Consider the following 19559-nt stretch of genomic DNA (forward strand, 5'->3'; position numbering starts at 1 on the left):
CTGCTCCCAAATATAGTAAAACAAATGAAAATTCCTGAACACTTCTGTTCAAAAAGATGTACATTTTTATTTGATAGCCTTGGAGCTCAGCTCAATTAAAAAACAGTGCTTGCACTAAGGTAATGAAATTTGGAGTAATTTTACCAGATAGCCACAATTATAAAGTTGCCCTCTGGAGGCCATTCGAAGCAACAGATTCTGCTGAAAGTTGGTATAGAGGCAATGGAGATGATGGGGAAGTGAATGCTGACAAAATAAAAAAAAATCAGATTTTCACCACCAGGTGAAAATGTGGCACTGAAGTTGACAGGGTGCATATTGAACACTCCTGTACCAACAAAAACTCAATTACTGGTTGATGTTACTTTAGTGCCACATTTCAACCTGGTGGTGAAAGTTATAACTACTTTTTGTTGTCAGCATCTGCTTCCTAATGGTCTCTAGAACATTTTTCACTGCAATCCGTTGCTTCGAACAGGCTCTGAGTAGGGGAATTTTAATTAATTTAATTTAATGCAGTGAAACCTGGAATAGAGCAGCGATTTTCAGTGTGCTCCGTTTTCCTTGATAAATCGCTCATCACACCGTCATACCAGCGACTTTCAAGCATCCCAAGTCATTCAAGACCTTTAGCAGGGAAAAGAAATCTGTGCTGAAAGTGTGAGGTTTCCGCGGCATTTTTGAAGTGCAATGATACCGTTTCTGAAATAATAAACTGCCGTGAGGTAACACTTCACTGATGCTATACTTTGATGGTCAATTTTCAGAATTTAAAACACATGATTGTACCACGACATTTACTCCAGTTTCTTACCATCTCTTCAGTTGATTCGGGAAAGTGTTGAATCGTGAAAAGGGCTCCGCAATTTGAAAACCACTGGTATGAGAGGATATAGGACCATGGGGAAGCAAAAGATGATGTATAAATAGTTCACATTTCACCACCAGGTGGAAATCTGGTGCTTAGAATGAAATTCCTGTACTCTAAGCAAGCAACCGATTGCAATGAAACTTCATATACACGCTAATCAGACCATGGGGAAGGAAATGCTGCTAACAAAAAATAGTTCAAATTCTTACCACCAGGTGGAAATATGGCACAATAACAACCATCAGAAGTCAGACATGTAACACTTTTAGTTTATGTCTGTACAGCAGACATAAACTAAATGTGTGTGCCGCCTATGTGACGTAACACAGTGTAATCGATGATTCAATAGCAGGATGTTGTTCACTGTGCACCAAATTTCAGCACCACACTTCCACCTGGTGGTGAAAATTTGAACTTTTTTTCATCAGCATTTGCTTCCTCATGATCTCCATGGCATCTATGCCACAATCTGATGATTGTGGTATGGTGACAATTGAGAAAACCAATAGTGGTTGTAGTGACAAGTTTCACCACAATATGATGATTTGAAAAGACTCCAGAGAACTCTGGATAGGGGAACTATAATTCTGACCACCTGGTACAACTAAATTTTCTGACTGCACAGTTCTGGACAAGTGTAAAATCCAATGTATGTTTCTTGTGCATCAAAAATCCAAATTAAGTGCTTAAATTATACACATCAGTGCAAGCCTTGAGAAAGGTTATTCTACCATCAATAAAGAAATTGGCGCTGGTTATGACCAGCCGTCCCATCTAATGTGTTGTGGAAATTATATATATTACCATTCTTAACTTATTTATTGGAAAGAATGCACAATATGGTACAGAGGCATGAAACAAAAAAATGGAAAGATCCAGCTATATTCAATGATTTTTTATAGCTGACTCTCAAATCCTTATTTTACAATGTTGTTTTTGAGTCAAGTCCCCAACACATTTATCCCTAGCGTTTGACCAGCAAAATAAATCATTACCAGCATACATAAACAACATGATCAATTTAATACTGGAAACAAATTTTTTAAAAAAGCTGCAATAGTGCAAGAAATAACTGAAAAAAATTTTCATTCCTTTATCCAAACACATTTATATCACAAATCCTCCTCGGAATTATCACAAAAGAGTAACGAAACTAGTTGGAAAGGCTGTCGATGCTCTGAAGAAAATTGTGAAAGTATTGTGATTTGCTTTTTTAAGTACACACAAGGTACAATGCGTGTTTTTAGAACATTCCAAACACTTCAAAGATTTGACTAGATTGAAATAGAGTTAAGCATTGTAAATTTAATACTTAATTATTTAAAGATAAATTTATGTTTTTTTTGTCTTAAGCTGATAAATCTACAATTAAAAGAAAAGTAGAAGTACCTTAAAAATTGTAGTCCTGTAAAGATTCAATTTCTTACTATACACGGTGATATTTAGTTTCTCCAGACAGATGTTTCAGTGAATGTTATTGAACGAGATTGTATATCTTTGATACAGCTTCTTCCTTATTGATAAAACAACAGTAAATACCAAATAACTGAACAATAGCGGCTGATACAAGAAATGAAGAGAGTTTACCTACATAATTTTCACTATTTTATGTCCAAAATTCAATACGTTGAATAAACAAAGATGCTACGTACGGTACAGGCAAAAGTTGAGGGGATTATTTGCATTAAGCAATCAATATTGAACACTACTTCATTTTTTGTACCATCCACTACAGTTCAACTCACACTGAAGCAACAGTTCCACTTTCCACCAACAGTAAAATGATAACGTACGGAAGTCATTCTTTTGCACAAGTATGTGCAAGTTTATTTCTTTAGATCTAATTAATAAACATGTCAGAACAATATAGTGTTAATTGCCTTTCTCTAAAAATAATATTTCTTCTCGAATTCCCCTAAATAAATAAAATATCTTCACCGAGCATCCTGCAGCAGTCTTCCAAATAGATTTCTTCAACTATTTCTTTTTTGTGTAAGTCTTTCGTAGTTGGAGGGGAGGGGTGGGGTGGGGACTCTAATAAGTTATGAAAATCAAGGACTACTGTTTAAGACCAGAAGAGTGTTTGCTCCTTTATCTACAGCATTAAAATGTCTCTCCTCTCGTCGTTCGATCGCACTGTCTTTCGAACGAAGAAAATATTACTTTTCCTTGAACACAACCAAGGTCCACAATTCACCATTTGCAAATTTGACCTTCGTTGTAACAACCTTGCAAACTTCCTGTACACGATCCAGCAAGACCACATGTAGATAACGAAGGTCTTCAAATGTTACGTAAAGCACACGTTCTCGCACTCTCTCATAGACACACACACACGCACACGCTCTACGCCCAGTCTTTATGATGGCACACTATGCTACATAATTGTATTGGTTAGGATTATCCTTATCCCGTTCCATATAATCTCTATCTATTAGCGACTCTATGCGTTTCTTCAAATCTGCAGGCTGCAAATAAGAAAAGAAAAATATTCAATTATATATTCATCAGAAAATGCACAAAGGGTGCGGCAATGAATCGTAATTCGGCTCGGCTGGACCTTTGGCCGTTGCTAGGGCAGAATTTTCAAATTTTCCTCTCTTTTGGAAAACCCACTATGATATTAAAAAATCTGAAAAATTACATCACCTTAGAATTCCTTCTAGAGCATTGATGAAAATTTTCATGTAGTTTCCTTAACTCTTATCTTGATATTATCAATAGTTTAATAGACTCACATAATTGCAAAACTATTGAAAATTTATAGATAACGGCAAAAGCAAACCACATGGAAATTCACATCAATGATCTTAAAGGTAACCAAAAAAGTTCTTGCCATTTTTTATCGTCAGAAACAAAAATGTATACAGCGAATGTCACGTACTGTTGGTCCTCAAAGTAATTCCCATCTGCATCCAGCATCTTTGCCAACATGCCTACAGCTGTGCAATGCCCTGGCGTAAAACTCGGGGTCTCAGACGCAATGATGTCCATTAGTGCTTGCTGCAAATCTGCCTCGTTTGCGAAGGATATCCCACGAAGGTGGTACGGTGGAATGGAAGAGGTGACAATCTGTTGGCGCAAGGTCTGGGAAGTACCGTAGATGGCACAGTGTCTCCCAGCCAAGTCACTGTATGGTATCCTTGGCCACCCGCAGCCTGGCATTGTTGTGAAGAAGCAGTACACACTTGCGATTAACCAATGCTGGCTCCTTCTGCTTCAGTGCCTGTTACTCACGTTCCAACTACTGCGAGTAGAGGTCCCCAGTGATGCTTTGACCCATTGGTAGCAGCTCATAGTGCACCACTTGGCGACTAGTCCACCATACAGAGCATGATCTTGCATTGTGTAAAGGTGGTCTTGTGGTGTGAGGCACAGGATCCCGTGTTGACACCCAATGTCTGGCACACTTGGGAGTGTCATGCAGGACCCTCTTTTCGTAAATGGTGAGCACTCGACCAAATATGGGTGTGTTGCGGTGCCGAGAAAGCAACGAGAAACAGGCTATCACTCGTTGTTGCTTCTTGCCTTCCGATAGTGTATGGGGTACCCTCTTGCTCAACTTCAACGTCTTCCCTATGTGGTGCAGGTGCAGTCTGGCTGTTTCATCGGAAACCTGGAAGTGGTTGGAAAGCTCACCACTCGTTAGACTGCTGTCCTCCTGTATGGCCTACTTCAGGGCCTCGCCATTCAGGACGTGTGGCCGGCCGACAGATCTCCCGACCTGAACTTCTGGAACCAATTCCTACCGTTGTGTTCATTCACAGCGTTATCCCCAAAGGCTTGACATATTCAGCGACTTGATTCTGCTCCGGACAAGCCCACCTTGAAGTCATAAAGCAGACAACCCCGAACGAGCTGCTTCAACACTTCCATTTCTCTTTGCGCCTGTTCAAGCTATGGCTGCTATGACTCACCCCGACCACTTTTCCGGCACGTGGCACACATATTTTCCTATCAGTGATCATTCCTTCCCATGCAACAGCAAGAACTTTTTCGGTCACCTTGTAGAAGGAATTCTAAGCTGATGTAATTTCTCAGATTTTGGAATATCATAGGTTTTTTTTGAAAGGACAGGAAAATTTGAAAACAGCTATCTTGGCAGTGGCCCACCCAAGCCTTTAATACTCCACAGTTGACAAAATAATGTATAGGGTTTTCCAATAAGAACAATATGATTTTACAATGAAATAAAATAAAAACTATTTCAGATACAACCAAACATTTTATATTATTTTGAAGCATGGTTTATTACATTATATTTTGAATAACACATCATTTAAGTGTCCACCTCGACTTCGTGCACACGAGTGAATTCGATGAACCCAATTTTCGATGACTTTGTGCAATAACTTGGGCCTAATGTTATGAGGGCTAGAGGTCTGTTTGCATAAACTATAGATTTCAAATAACCCCACAAAAAGCAATCCAAAGGAGTTAAATCACAACTTCTTGGAGGCCAACTAACAGTTGCATTTCTTGAAATTATCCTTTCACCAAACTGTTCTTGCAATACGTTGATAGTGGCATTAGCAGAGTGACATGTGGCACCGTCTTCTTGGAACCACATGTCCTCCAAATCGATTTCATCTAAATTTGGCCACAAAAAATCTGTTAACATCAATCGGTACCGCTTACCAGTCACTGTAACTGCATCTCCTACCTCGTTTTGCAAACAAAAAATGTCCGATAATGCCACCATGCCATAAACCACACCATACAGTGACCTTTTGCAGATGCAAGGGCTTCTCGTGAATCTCTTGTGGATTGTTTTCACACCAAAAACGACAATTTTGTTTGTTAACCCATCCGCATACCTAGTCGTCGATTCGACGGCCCGACTTGAAGTTTGCTTGCCATACCTAGCCGTCGAATCGACGGCCTCCCGATTTTCATCACGTAGTTTCTTCTTTTGCTCATAGATGGCAGAGGTTTTATGATCTGTTGAATCTGTGATGTCTATGTTTGTGATGCTAAATTTTTCATACCGATTCAAGCTTGCTTTCTTCAGTAATTTCTCATATAAACAAACCTTCGTTTGTTACGTCTTGGAAACATGTCGCGAATAAGATTTGTTGAAGATTCGTTGATAGAAGATTTGCTTTTTGATAGTGACGAAGATGAAAATGTGGATTTTGATGACGGGAATGAAGAGAGTGATTCTTGTAGCATTAGTGAAAGTGAAAGTGGTCCCTCTGGTGAAAGTAGTGAAAGTGAGGGGGAAATTGTTGAAACCCCCAAGAGAAGCAAGTTCGAAGACTGGAAATGGTCCGAATCATGTCCCCAAAATGAAGTACCAAAGAAATTACCATTTTCAGGTAAGCCTGGTATAAATAACATTGTTCTGCGTTCATTAGGGGATTCTCCCAGAGCTTGCGATGTAGTGAAAAAGTTCCTTCAGGATGATTTATGGGCTAGTATATCTAGGGAAACGAACATCTATGCTCAAAGCAAAATAAACAATGCAGAACTCAATGGTGATCAACAATCCAATAGTACTGAATCTAAATGGTTTGACACAACACCAGATGAAATATTAGCATTTATTTGTCTGTGTGTCCTTCAGTCCCAGGTAAAAAAAGAAAGCCTGCAAAGCTACTGGAGTACTAGAAAACTCTCAGAAACTCCATTTTTTGCTACTGTCATGCCATTCAAAAGATTTGTTTTGATCATGAGGTACTTACATTTTGTAAATAACAATAATTTGAATCCAGAAGATAAGCTAGCCAAAATCAGACAACCTATGGAGTATATCAGTAGTAGATTCCAGCATGTTTACACACCTGAACAAGACATTGCAATTGATGAAAGTCTTGTGAAGTGCAGGGGAAGACTTTCTTTTGTCCAGTTTAATCCAACTAAGAGGGCTAGGTTTGGGATAAAATATTACAAATTGTGTGAATCCTCTACTGGCTACTGTCACCAATTTAGCATATACACAGGCAAAAAAAATACAAAGCAAAACATCCCTGAACATGAATACATTGTCCTTCATCTCATGCAACCTTTACTCCATAATGGCTACACTCTGTATATCGACAACTGGTACACATCTCCCATTTTGTGCAATAAATTGTTAGATGCAAAGACAAACGTTGTGGGTACTGTACGCCTAACCAGGAAACAAATGCCAAAGGAACTGAAAGCCAAACAGTTGAAGAAAGGTGAGGCTTCTGCTATGTACAGCCATAATATGATTGCCATCAAGTGGATTGACCGGAAACCTGTCTCATTGTTGTCTACCATGCATGATCACATAAATATGACAAACACAGGGAAGAAGAACAGAAAGACAAAAGAACCTATTTCGAAACCTATGGTAGTGATTGACTACAACAAAGGAATGGGTGGGGTTGATAGAATGGATCAGCAGCTGGCATCATTTCCAATCATGCGTCGTTACTTGAAGGCATATAAGAAAATATTTTTCTATATGTTAGACTTAGCTTTCTACAATGCATATGTCATATACAAGAAGATTAGGCCATCTATCAAGGGTTTCAAATTTAACGAATTCAGACTTCTGGTAATAGAGCAAATCTTGGAGGAACTTGCCCTGCCAGAATATGCCCGAAGAGGACGCCCTTCCGGAGACACACCTATGAGACTTCAGTGTGCCAATTGGGCACATTTCCCTCAGCAAATCCCTCCAAATGCTATAAAACAGAATCCATCAAGACAGTGCAAAGTGTGTTCTGCACAAAACAAGAAGTCAAGTAGCCGTTGGGAGTGTGAGAAATGTAAAGTTGCACTGCACATGCCGGAATGTTTCAAGTTATACCACACAAAGCAGAACTATTAGGTAATTTATATTAGATATAAAATTAATTTGTTTATTCTAACATGTACTAATGGTCTTCCACTGTAACAATCTAAAATTTCATGTAAATTAGTTGAATAGTTTTTAAGAAATTTAAAGTTCCGTACTGTCCTTCAACTTCCGTGGCCGGAGGCCGGAATTAAATGGTATTTCACAGGAAAAAATATTGAAATTAAATGGTATTCGGATGGGTTAACATATCCACTTAACCAGAAATGAGCTTCAGCTGAGAAGATAATTTTTTGCCCAAAATTATTCACAATTTTATTTTCATCAATTTTTTGGATAATAACCAAACGTTCTTGAAGCGTGTATTTAGCCATGATAAATTGTGACAGTATACTAAACACAAATAACAACTAGTGACAGTTATAACATTTGAACCGTAGTTACCAGTTCATTTAAATATCATATCATTCTTATTGGAAAACTCTTTATAATACATACAAAACATACATAATTAAGACAAAATGAACTAATTTATTGACTAAAGAAGAAATGCCAAAAGAAAATACAAATATAGTCCTTACATTGTCACATCATGAGCAAATGACACCCAACTAAGGATAGCCACAAATTCCAGATAACGGATATCTGGATATTCATATCCGGATAGTTCAGATTCGATGAAAGATTTGTAGAAAATCTGACAATATGTGGACAGCCTGTAAAATGAATAAACAATAAAACTGTCCGGATTATGCACACATTCAGATATCCAGATATCAAAATATCCGATATCCAAATTCGGCTATCCCTATGCTGAACCAGACAAAACGGCCAGCATACACTCGAAGCCTGATATAACACCCTAAAATAATGGATTGTGGAGTGAGAGATGGTGAAATTGAAACTTAAGTGAACATTGTCATCATCTCCATGCTAAGATGCAATTTAGAATATAAACAAATGATATCCATACCTTCACTGGAAATTTAAGCTGATTATACAATTCACTAATTAGCAAATTGTGACTAAGCGTCTTCCTCATCTTCATAATACGAACGATTGCAGCATCTATCTGATACTGGCGGTCCTGGAAGACCCTCTCTTCGGTTGCTTTCTGCTCTTCGGTCTGTAAGAGGCGACAAAACAATTAAACTCAATGCGTGGAACATGTTGTTGTTCATTATGCACATACGGAGTTGATAAAAAAAATCACTTTTTTATTTTAAAAATCATTTTTGATGATTTTTGAAATATAAATCACAGTTTGTGATGTTTTAGAAAAAGCATCCACAAAATTGCTTGCATGTCTTCACCACGTTCCTCATAGATACCTTTTTTTTTTACGTGAATGTGTTTTCTGATGACTGAGCCTGCAAAATATTTGAACAGTTTGATTAAAGCAAATAAAAAATATATGTAAATATACACTTTTCCGTTTCTGATATTGTACATACAAAATTACTTTGGAAAAGTTTGTCGAGTGTGTCCATTAAAAATAAAACATTTTGGATGTACAGGGTCCGGCAGAGGAGTTAAGACAGTTTTGAAATGTGAATAACTATCTTAATTCTGAGTTTTGTTTTGACCCCAAATCTTAATATTTTCCCGTGCTCTGAGAGGTGTCTTTTGTATACCATTATAGTGTTTGAGGCTGTTCATTCACTATATGTATTGATATTATTATTGTTATTGCTACTAATATCCTTTGTTGATAAATTGCACGACCATGTCATCCTGGATGCGGAATGGCCACATTATGTCATGTAATATTTTTACAAAACTTCACACATACAAGAAAGTAATTCTTAAGGAACAAAGTGAATCTTCACCCCACTTCAATACAATTTTAGATTTCCAAATATTACATTTTATCAAATCCCAGTACAGGTATATCACAATGTAAATTCACTATACTGTAACAAAAAAGAGCAAAAATTCTTGACTTTTGACTGTTAGACACCCTGATATAGCACCATGTCCCCACACATTCTCGATCTCGGCCATTTTGGAGGTGATGTGATCGGCACCATGCTCTGGTCATCTATACCCAACAGGGTTGCCTCAGGTACCCGTTGATTTGAGGCTGGCTGAGCTCCAAAGCTACTTTATGCTGGGACAAGGCCAGAAAAAAACAGACCCTATATTACCCACCTTGCGAATCGAACTCTGGTCTCTCAATAATTATGGCTCACCTTACATTCCATGGCATCTTGGATTCAAAGAAATACGGCAGTTTTTCTACTTTCATACACGTTCATGATTTTTTGAAAGGACAACTTACATACATACACATAAACCTCTGATTTTATTACAATTAGTGCATAATAAGAAAACATATACTTACAGTCTCCTTCATTTGAATTTGATTTATTTTAATCCGGAAGAGCTTGTTCATGAATTCCCGATTGAAGACGAACTTGTCATTGTCCTCAACGTCTCGTCCACGAGGCACTTTCTGCAGCACTCGGGCCTTGCCGCACGCTAGGGACTGCAGTGTTCTTCTCAATTCACCATCCTTTAAAGGAGAATACAAAGATTTTGCAATTAGTCATACAGAAAGAAAATCTCTAGGAAAATAACACGAACTGTGTACTCCATTCTAATCCATTTACTGGTGGACAGTGGATAAAAATCTTCATTTTTATTTTGAAAATAATTTTTGATGTTTTTTAAAATTTAAATTTCAGTTTGTGATTTTTTTAAAAAAACAAATTTGCTTGTATGTTTTTCATTTGAGTTTTGATTTTAAGTCACATTATGAACAGTAAGGCTAATTGGGACTGGACCTACAGTTTAAAATGTGCCTCCTCTGGGTATCGAACTTGGGACCCCTTGATTACAAGGCAACGAGGTTACCACTATGCTATCTGGGAAGCCCTTGTATGTTTTTGGCACAGTACATATATACTTTCTTAATATTTTTTTGAAAGGTGTTTTCTGTTCAACCTTTCCTTTCTGTTGCCGATACTGGACATATGAAAAAGTCTGTTAAGTGTGTTAATGAAACTGTATAATAATTTCATTACCTTTCCTTCAAGTAAAAATAAAATATTTTGGATGTACTATGAAATCTTGAACTTAAATGCATTACAGTCTTTGTACCTGAACTTTGGGTTTTTTCAAATGAAACTTTGCAAAATATTATCAGCTGCTATGTTTACTTAGAGCTTTATGATAATGACACTATTAAGTTTTCCATGATTAGTATCTTGTGTATTATTCTACACATAATATTCGATATTTTGTGTAGAAATTGAGTGTTTATAGTTTACATATTACATTTTCCTTTCCTATGAAGTTGACCTTATCAGTACCAGTGGCATAGCGTTATAGTATGCCCATACGCCCGGCGTTCCCAGATTTAAAATTTCAAAAATGCGTAAATGCTGTGAATATAAAGTAAAACGTGACTAATTTCATATATGTTTGACCTTCATGGCATTATAATAGCTATTTTTCGATCCGCTTGCAACGCTCCACTCTCAACACTCGTTCTAGCATCTTTTTCCAATGCCTTTCCTGGCTGGATGCCGAGCAGATTTGGTGTAAAGGACTCTATAGTTCTTGCTGCCTTTCTGGAGGGAAAGCTTCGATCTCTACAGCACGCGCCTAAATGCTCTCTCGTACGCCAGCGTACGGAGCAGAGGTCTACCATGACTGGTTCATGTGACCATTCCTGCCTTCTGAAGCAGACGACAGCGGTAGAATTCCTACCCGGTTCTTCGCTCTTCGCGCTCATGCAACTCGTGCTATGTGATGCTACAATATGCAATATTGACTGACGTAACTTTACCAATCTCAAATATACCGCTTCTTAATGGCCACTGCATTATATAATTTATCGCACGAACAGCGATGTGCATTAGAAACTAAAAGATCAACACAGTTTTTGTCAAATAAATTGGTGAAGTCCTTGTGGAAGAATTCAGCCTGTGCCTGCTCTACCACTTAACCTGCAAAACTATTATTCTTTTATTGTTATTATTTTTTCATTATTATCTAACTGCTTAATATTGTGTCAATGGAAATGTTTAGCATTCATTTGAAAGCTCTTAACATTGAATGGTCTATGGACAAAATTATTTTAAAATGTTTTATCACCATTCCAAGATGCAATAAACAGTGGTCTGAATTACTAATCGGCACTGTTACGTCAGTAGAGTGTACGATAGTTGAATCATCCACCCACCTCCGTGTCAGAGTGCTTTGCAAAATGTGCCAAGATGACAGAGGTCCCTGGTTCGAATCCTGGCATTAGCACAGGTGTTTTTTATGAGTGTCCCTTCATCAACTTCATAAATATCATCACTCATATTCATATTCGCAATTAACCAAAAGTGGTAGAAAAGCAAAGTACAATAAAGCAAATCAATCAGTAGTTGGATCAACCACAACAATGACGTCTGCTGTTGTTCAAAGGCGCTTGTGATTCAGGTAGGTTTTTAATGACTTGCGTCATGCAGAAAGATATAAAAAAAAAGGTATAAAACACCAGAGTTCAAAACATTTGTGGCATAGTGAGGCATCTAATTTTCTAGGTAAAACATGCATGGATGATGTTTTATTGAAAACCCAGCTTACTTCAGGCAAATAATACCTGTGGCGACTAATACCATAAGTAAATTATTAAGCAAAAAAGGGCCGACCCTTCCTTTGGACTTGGCGTTCTTACCCGAAATGTCCATGCTACGCCACTGATCAGTACATACATTTTCTTGACACGCTTTCCTTTTCAAGAAGTTAGAGTATCTAACAAGCTAATAAACACAACACCTGAGGAAGCCACCAGACGGGTGGCGAAATCGATCACGAGAAAAATTTGGCGGAAAAATGGAAAATTAGCTTAACAGAGTAAATTACCACTGAATGATTTCTTTAAAATGAAATTTTTCCAGGCATGTTTATTTTTGCTTTTGAACCTTGGTGTTTTTCAATTAAATACAGGGTTATTCAAAAAGAAAGATCAGATTTCAAATGTTTATTTCTCTCGAAATATAACTAGGGACCAGTTAATTCGTGTGTGCCAAGAAATGGAGTACCGTTTTGATGTTTGTCGGGCAACACATGGTGCTCCCATGTTGAGTGCATACATTAAAACTTTAAAACAACAAAACTTCAAAGCTTCCTCTATCCATTGATGTATGGCACGTGTTCCTATCTTTTATAGTTCAAGAGAAATAAACATTTGAAATCTGCTCTTTCTCTTTGAATAACCCTGTACATAATCCACTAATTATTATGAATATTCACTTTCACAATTTTTTTTTTAGCACTTCATTCTACACACACAACACCATGTGAAAATTCGAAGAGTAAAGTGTAAAATTACGATCGGCATTATATGTATTGGGTGCTACAATCACGTGCATCTATCCTTCAAGCTAAGGTAACAGAGGTACAATATTTCACCATAACAGATCTCCACAATATAAAAACAACAGAAAAAGTTCATAAACCATACATAATTCTTCATTTTCTGGCGGATTTATAGTGTCGTAGAAAATGCTGCTTTTTTTGCTTACATTTATAAGTACATAGCATCTGGAGAAATTTTTGTTGCATATAGGAATTCTAAAGGAAATTCCAACAAGACTAAGTTCTATAAAACAATAGACAAGCCACATTCCAAAACATTTCCCTATTTTCCAGGTTTTCCACATATGTAGCAACCGTATTTTTTTTTTTTTTTTACAAAATAACATGATTCAAATTGCAATTTAAGTCAAACAACCTTGATTTTTCCACAAAGTTTTTTTGATTGTGATCGATTTATCTGGTAGTGAAATTGATAGCAATCTAAAATTTACAAGGAAAAATGAACTGGATTAGATCTATCTGCGGAACTAGCAAACAGATATCTTAAGATACAATGTAAATTTTGTACTTTTATTTGCATTTTTCTTTGATACCACAATGGTAGTTAATGATATATAATGTTTTTATTTAAAACCTTGTGTTAATTTTAAACACACTCAGTATTGTAGCCTACATTGGGTAAAATCAGTCACAGTGCTTAAGGGCTTAAAATAGGGACGAAACAGTTTTATTGGTGCTCTATCAGAATAGGCCAATATGTGAATATTGGTTTTCCTTTTATTGGTAAAATTACCAATAATTTTACTGATCCGATATGTCTATAAATATTTTATAATTTAGTGCAATATTGTGCCACTTTGCTAAATTTTTATGGATATAAACATATATATATATCTCCATTCTGTCCCTTTTTTAAAGTAAATGTCTAAATATGCAGCTTTGCAAAGGTTTGGTTCATCTAGTAACATTAATTTATTAAGGAGGTCAATGAACCATTTTGAATTTTATACTGGATCCATAGAAAATCAGTTTTATGTATCGGTAAATTTTATACCAGAAGTTTATCAGTATTGGCCAATATTTCATACTGAAGGAACCCTAATATAAAATTATACCATGTAAGTAACAATTAAATGAGTCTTGTAAATGTTCTCTAATACAGTACAAGTCAATATTTTTTCTTTACATTGTAAATTTAAAATATGTCATTGATATGTGTTGTAAACTTCAAATGTTAACATTCAAGTTTATGTACAATGTTCAATAACATTTGTTTTCTATCTGTGATGAGTTGTACTGTATGACATTTATGTGCTTGACAAAATTAACATTGCTATACAGGGTGTCTACCAAAAATTACAAATCCAAAATTCCTGACATTTTCTTGGCCTTTATTTTATGGAACCTTACTTACGTAAAGTTGGAAATTTGCAATTAATAAAATAAATATTATTTTTTTTATTTAATGCAAAACCCGTACCAAAAGGCCCATTAAGATGAAAAGTGAAGATGTACTTTAACAAGAGAACACATATCCGTGACTCGACAGCCCTGAAAGGGCCTTGGCCTATTTCCCGACTGCCAGTCTCCCTCCCACAATCCTACCTAGAGATGTGGAGATCTTCAACCAGTAATGGGGCGACGTGGGGTCGGCACGTCGAACCCTCAGCCGTTATGGGAAATTTCCCAGACCAGATTACGCTAGTCACTTGTAACTCTCCAATTTCCTTATGATTGAGGGTTGCCACTGGTCCTATACCCAGGCGGACTTGAAACGGCCTGCGGTCAGTCCAAAGGACAGCACCTTAATTCTTAAGAAACGAAGCTGAAGAAATCTTATACACAACTCAATACAATATCAGATTTCCAAATATTCGTAAACAACTGTCAGGGAAAGCTTGCATGTGTATGTTATCGTCCCTTCATCCTCATCTTTGCAATTTCAATCAATGTGAGCCGGCCACCATGGTGGAGTGGTTAGCACATCATGCTACAATGCCAGGGGTCCCGGGTTTGAATCTCGGCCTGGGCATGGATGTTTGTGAATGTCTATTCATCGGGTCATCACTCATCCCCATATTCACAAATTATCCAAAAGTGGAACAAAAGGCGAAGTATAATAAAGCAAATCAATCATTGTGACAGCAAAAAGTCTTGACTACAAGTATAATTTCTTGACCAACTTGTTGATTTATTTACTTTTTTGACTAGTAGACATTCTGCTATAGTAACAGAAATAACAGTACAAGACATGCTATCAAAACATGATTAGCAATGTTTTATTTCCTAGAAAGGTAAATTTAGTTCTATAATCTGCCCACAGAGCTTCACGTTCTCAAATCTCAGAAAAGATTCTCCAGTGTAATAACAGTACACACATAATTAATCGTCACAGTCTGTTAACATTTTGTCCAAATAATAATCCTGGTATAATTTTTTTTAATGACAAATAAAACAAGTTTTTAATTCTCACCTCTATGTTTGTAGCTGCTCTAATGTCTTCCAAAGAGAGTTCATCTATGTCATTGAATAGTAATAGCACCAAACCTTGGAAAAGAGACACCTGAAGTTCTTTCTTTCCCTGAAAATCAAAATATTGATTCAGCATATTGGTATTGTTACAACTATATACTGTATACATTTCAATTAGTCATGCAATATAATAAATTTAAAGATCAGTGCTAATAAAACTAAATTTATGAGATACACTAAATGTAAACAATACATCATTCATACTCCCTCTGTCCCATAATTATTGTCCAGTACACTATTGTTTGTTATCCCATAATAATTGTCAAACGGTGACATTGGTGTATACAGAAGAAGTAAATGAAACACGGGAATGTGTCATACAACGTTATTACTCAAGGATCAGTACAAATTGGCCGATCAAGTATCCAAAAGAACCTAAATAAAAAGTTACTATTTTGGCATACCGGACAATAATTATGGGACAGAGGGAGTACTTATTAATTTAAGAACATATAAGCCTCCCCGATGGCTCAGTGGTAGCGTCATCGCCTTGTAATCAAGGGGTCCCAGGTTCGATACCTGGTGGAGGCTCATAGTGGTTTGGATCCACTCTAATCTGTAGGTCCAGTCCCGATTAGCCTCACTGTGCATAAAGTGGACTTAAAACACCAAATCAATCAATCAAGGACATATATGTTAGCCAAGTAGATGTGATTAAGGACCTTGGAGTTACCCTTAGGCCTTAGACACCAACCGTGTCACATCCAGAGTGGTTGCTAATGGCAGCCGTAACACCCGTCACAAGGAGTATGAGATAATGTTTGGAGATACATGTTTTGAGTGTCATATGAAACTTGACATATGCCATTAGCAATTAGTAAAGGTCAATTTCATTCTGACTAATTTCAGGGGAGCGGGCAATTTCCAGCTGAAAAAAAAATCATGGCTTGTACATTACAAATTACAGTACTGTGCAAATTAATGCGGACAAAGAGAAAAAAAAAATATTTTTTCCATTTTTTACTCTTTCTTGGAGATGTACATAACGTACACTTACACTAATATGAAATATGTCCTCCTTTGGCTGCTATTAGCTGCTTGATGCGGTTTGGCATTGATTGAACCAAATTTGAACACATAACTTTGATATCACTGTCATGAAACCACACATGAATCACATTGGTAATTACCTTTTGCTTCGTTGAACAGTCCATTTTTGCAACACGTTTCTTCACAATACCCTATAAGTTTTCTATGGGGTTCATATCCGGTGAATTCCCTGGCCAATCTAGAATCGTTAAATTGTTGACAGAAGCAAATTTACGTACAGACTTTGATGTGTGACAAGGAGCAAGGTCATGCTGAAAAATTTCTTGTCCGTCGTTAGTGGGATTTTGAATGAGTGGGACAATTCTGCGCCTCAATATGTCAATGTATTTTGCGGAATTCATCATTCCATCCACTGGTACGAGCCCTCCAGGTCCACTGCAAGTAAAGAATCCTCAAAACATTTGCTTGGGTGGGTGTTTGACTGTCTGAATGCAATATTCAGGTCGTAAAGGTTCACCTGGATTTCGTTCACCCAGTCATTCTTGCAGGTTTTCTACGACCAGGTTACGTTACTCATTCGTAGCTCCCCGATTTCCTCATGATGGTGGGAGGCCACCGGTCCCGAGTACAGGCCGAAATCTCAGGAGAAAAGTTGTTACGCTTCCCCCAGGAGACTACAACGAAGCCGGAGCCCAAAGTCTGACGCCTTAGACCGTACAGCCATGGTACGGAACTTAAGGGTGAAATAGTGATTAAAAATATATTTTCTGGTACAAGGCATAAGAGAGTAAATACACTTACTTAATATGTTAAATAGCAACATGACTGGTCACTGTACCTGAGGGAATTCTGCCCTGAGAACGCAATGGCCCAACGTAGGCTGCCATTGAAGCTTCCTTCCACTGTGCTTGCCAAGATAAAACTTATTAAAGATATCCTGGTACTGTACCATTTCGGTTGGTAAAGTCACCTCCAACACGGGATACGTTGGCCAGTATCCCATGGTAAGTATGCTCACAGTTAAGTCTATACTAGATAACTGGGGATTCCGAAGATTTCCCATGTACTGGAAAGGAAAATACAAACACATTAACTATGAGAAGCTAATAGAGGACCAGATTCTTAAAACAACAAAATGGGATATTTTTCATATTTTCCTGAAGGAAAAACAGGATGGCGAAATGCACACATTTTAATGTGAAAACTGTTTCATCATAAATACTACTGTTTGAAAAGTAAATAAATAAATGCTGCAATAATAACATTCATAATATGGTGATATGCACTGAACTACAAGCAAGCAGTCCTTTAGTAATAGAAGTCATTCACTGATATTTTGCTGATGAATGGACCTTTTTCAGTGCATCTTTCTTTTCAAATGAAACGTCAGGGGAAAGAACCAGGTTAGTCAATATTCTGTTTTAAGCAAGGCATATGGTATGACTCATTACAAACTTGCTTCTTTCCCCATTTTACACCCCTCAGTCATGCCTCTCCTAACCTTGTATCGAAACAAACACCACTGCATCAACTCAAACAGAAGATTGACTTATCTGGTTCCTTCTCCCGACACTTCAAATAGCATTTTTTTAAAAGTTCACACACGTGTGATTAAAGTTCACCTTATTAATCAACATAGCTTCCACGTATGTTCCGAAAGAGCGTTCTTGTCACTTGTCCACAAATCATTCATGCACAAAAACACTCGTTCAGTCCGAGCATTAGTTTCTTCTCTTTCTTGGGGGAGGATCTGTATACATTTTTCTAAAATACATATACCACGTGAGGCAACACAGCACTAACTTTGGAAATAAGTTTTCAATATTTCCCACCGTTGTTCGAGCGTAAAACAATTCATTTCGTACCGCGGAGATATGCTACTGTGTTTCTGTCAAGGTTTTGAGCGCGAATGAGCTGTCAGTGTCAAAATAACATGTGCTTTAAAAAGAAACCACCAGATGGCCCACCCTTTAGATGCAAAATAATATACAGTTATGATGGTTGCAGGAAACGCAGTTTAAAATTTCTTGCGTGAAATTTTGAAAATTCCCAAACTCCGTACCCTTTCGTGAATGAAGACATTGGATCTTCGAAATTAATAGGATTTAACCATTAAATTGTGTGTGCGGAAGTGAGAAATTTTCAAAATTTCACGTAAGTAATATACAGTTATTTTAAGTGCGACATTTCATCCTGGTTTTTCAGAACTTTCTCAACGCAAGATAAACACACAGCTTTACATAACTAGTCACTCTACACTCGGTAAATAAACTGTATGGTGCACCTAGTAGCGAAAGTAACATGGAAACAGCTGAAGTAAATGAATTACTACGGAAATATGTTGTCCCCCCCCCCTCCTTCCTTATTGCACATATTGCAGCATTGTGCCAAGGTGTAAACTTTTTTTTTACCTATACCGCGTGAGGCACCTAAAAGTACCACCTGAAATAGCGAAGAAACCAGAAACAGTAGCGATGTGAGGTTTGCGGGAAACAATAATATCAAATGGGGCTCGTAAATCGGAGGTATGGGGTGGGTCGAAAAATATCGACAAATGGGGCATCTGGAGCAAAGTCATATTTTTTTAAATGGAACGATATACAATAACATGCATAATATAAAAGAGCACACGCAGAGAAACACAACGCCGTTGGTCTCATGCATCTACTGCACATAGGAACGAAGATATGGCCATGTGAAAATATGTAAACAAACTAACAAGTGGCCCACTTGACCGTCAGTACCACAGCATGTACAAGTATGAGATGTCGGAAGCCACTGGACAAGATGAAGGCAGAACGTGTTAAAGGAAGAAAAAATACAGTAGACATCGTCAGCACCATGTATTTGACAGTGTTACAGCATAATGAAAATGACCATGACAGTATGTCGAAGAACCACTGCGTAAGAAGCGAAAACCTGTCAAAGTGTGTGTTCAAAGTGGTGGCCGTCAGCTGCGATACAGGCAACGAGGTGCCCACGCAAAGATCGTTGAACAGAATGTAGCATCTCGTAGGGAATGTCCCTACAGGCCGCAGTAATGCGGTGTTGCATATCCTCTGGAGTTGTTGGCACATCCCG

General features: G+C 37.4%; 1 protein-coding gene across 1 annotated transcript in view; it reads right to left on the minus strand.

Moving 5' to 3' along the window:
• Positions 1–1671: 1671 nt before the first annotated feature.
• Cul4 (cullin 4) overlaps positions 1672–19559 on the minus strand; it is a 74149-nt gene continuing 56261 nt past the window's right edge. The window contains exons 10-14 of the mRNA XM_083115775.1: positions 17317–17544; positions 15430–15537; positions 9985–10155; positions 8614–8766; positions 1672–3339 (exon numbers count right to left, since the gene is read on the minus strand). Coding sequence (XP_082971901.1) covers positions 3244–3339; positions 8614–8766; positions 9985–10155; positions 15430–15537; positions 17317–17544 — 756 coding nt within the window. The 3' untranslated portion in view covers positions 1672–3243. The remainder of the gene's footprint in view (positions 3340–8613; positions 8767–9984; positions 10156–15429; positions 15538–17316; positions 17545–19559) is intronic.

This window comes from Lepisma saccharinum, assembly GCF_977018435.1.
Source record: "Lepisma saccharinum chromosome 12 unlocalized genomic scaffold, izLepSacc3.1 SUPER_12_unloc_1, whole genome shotgun sequence".
NCBI lineage: Eukaryota > Metazoa > Arthropoda > Insecta > Zygentoma > Lepismatidae > Lepisma > Lepisma saccharinum.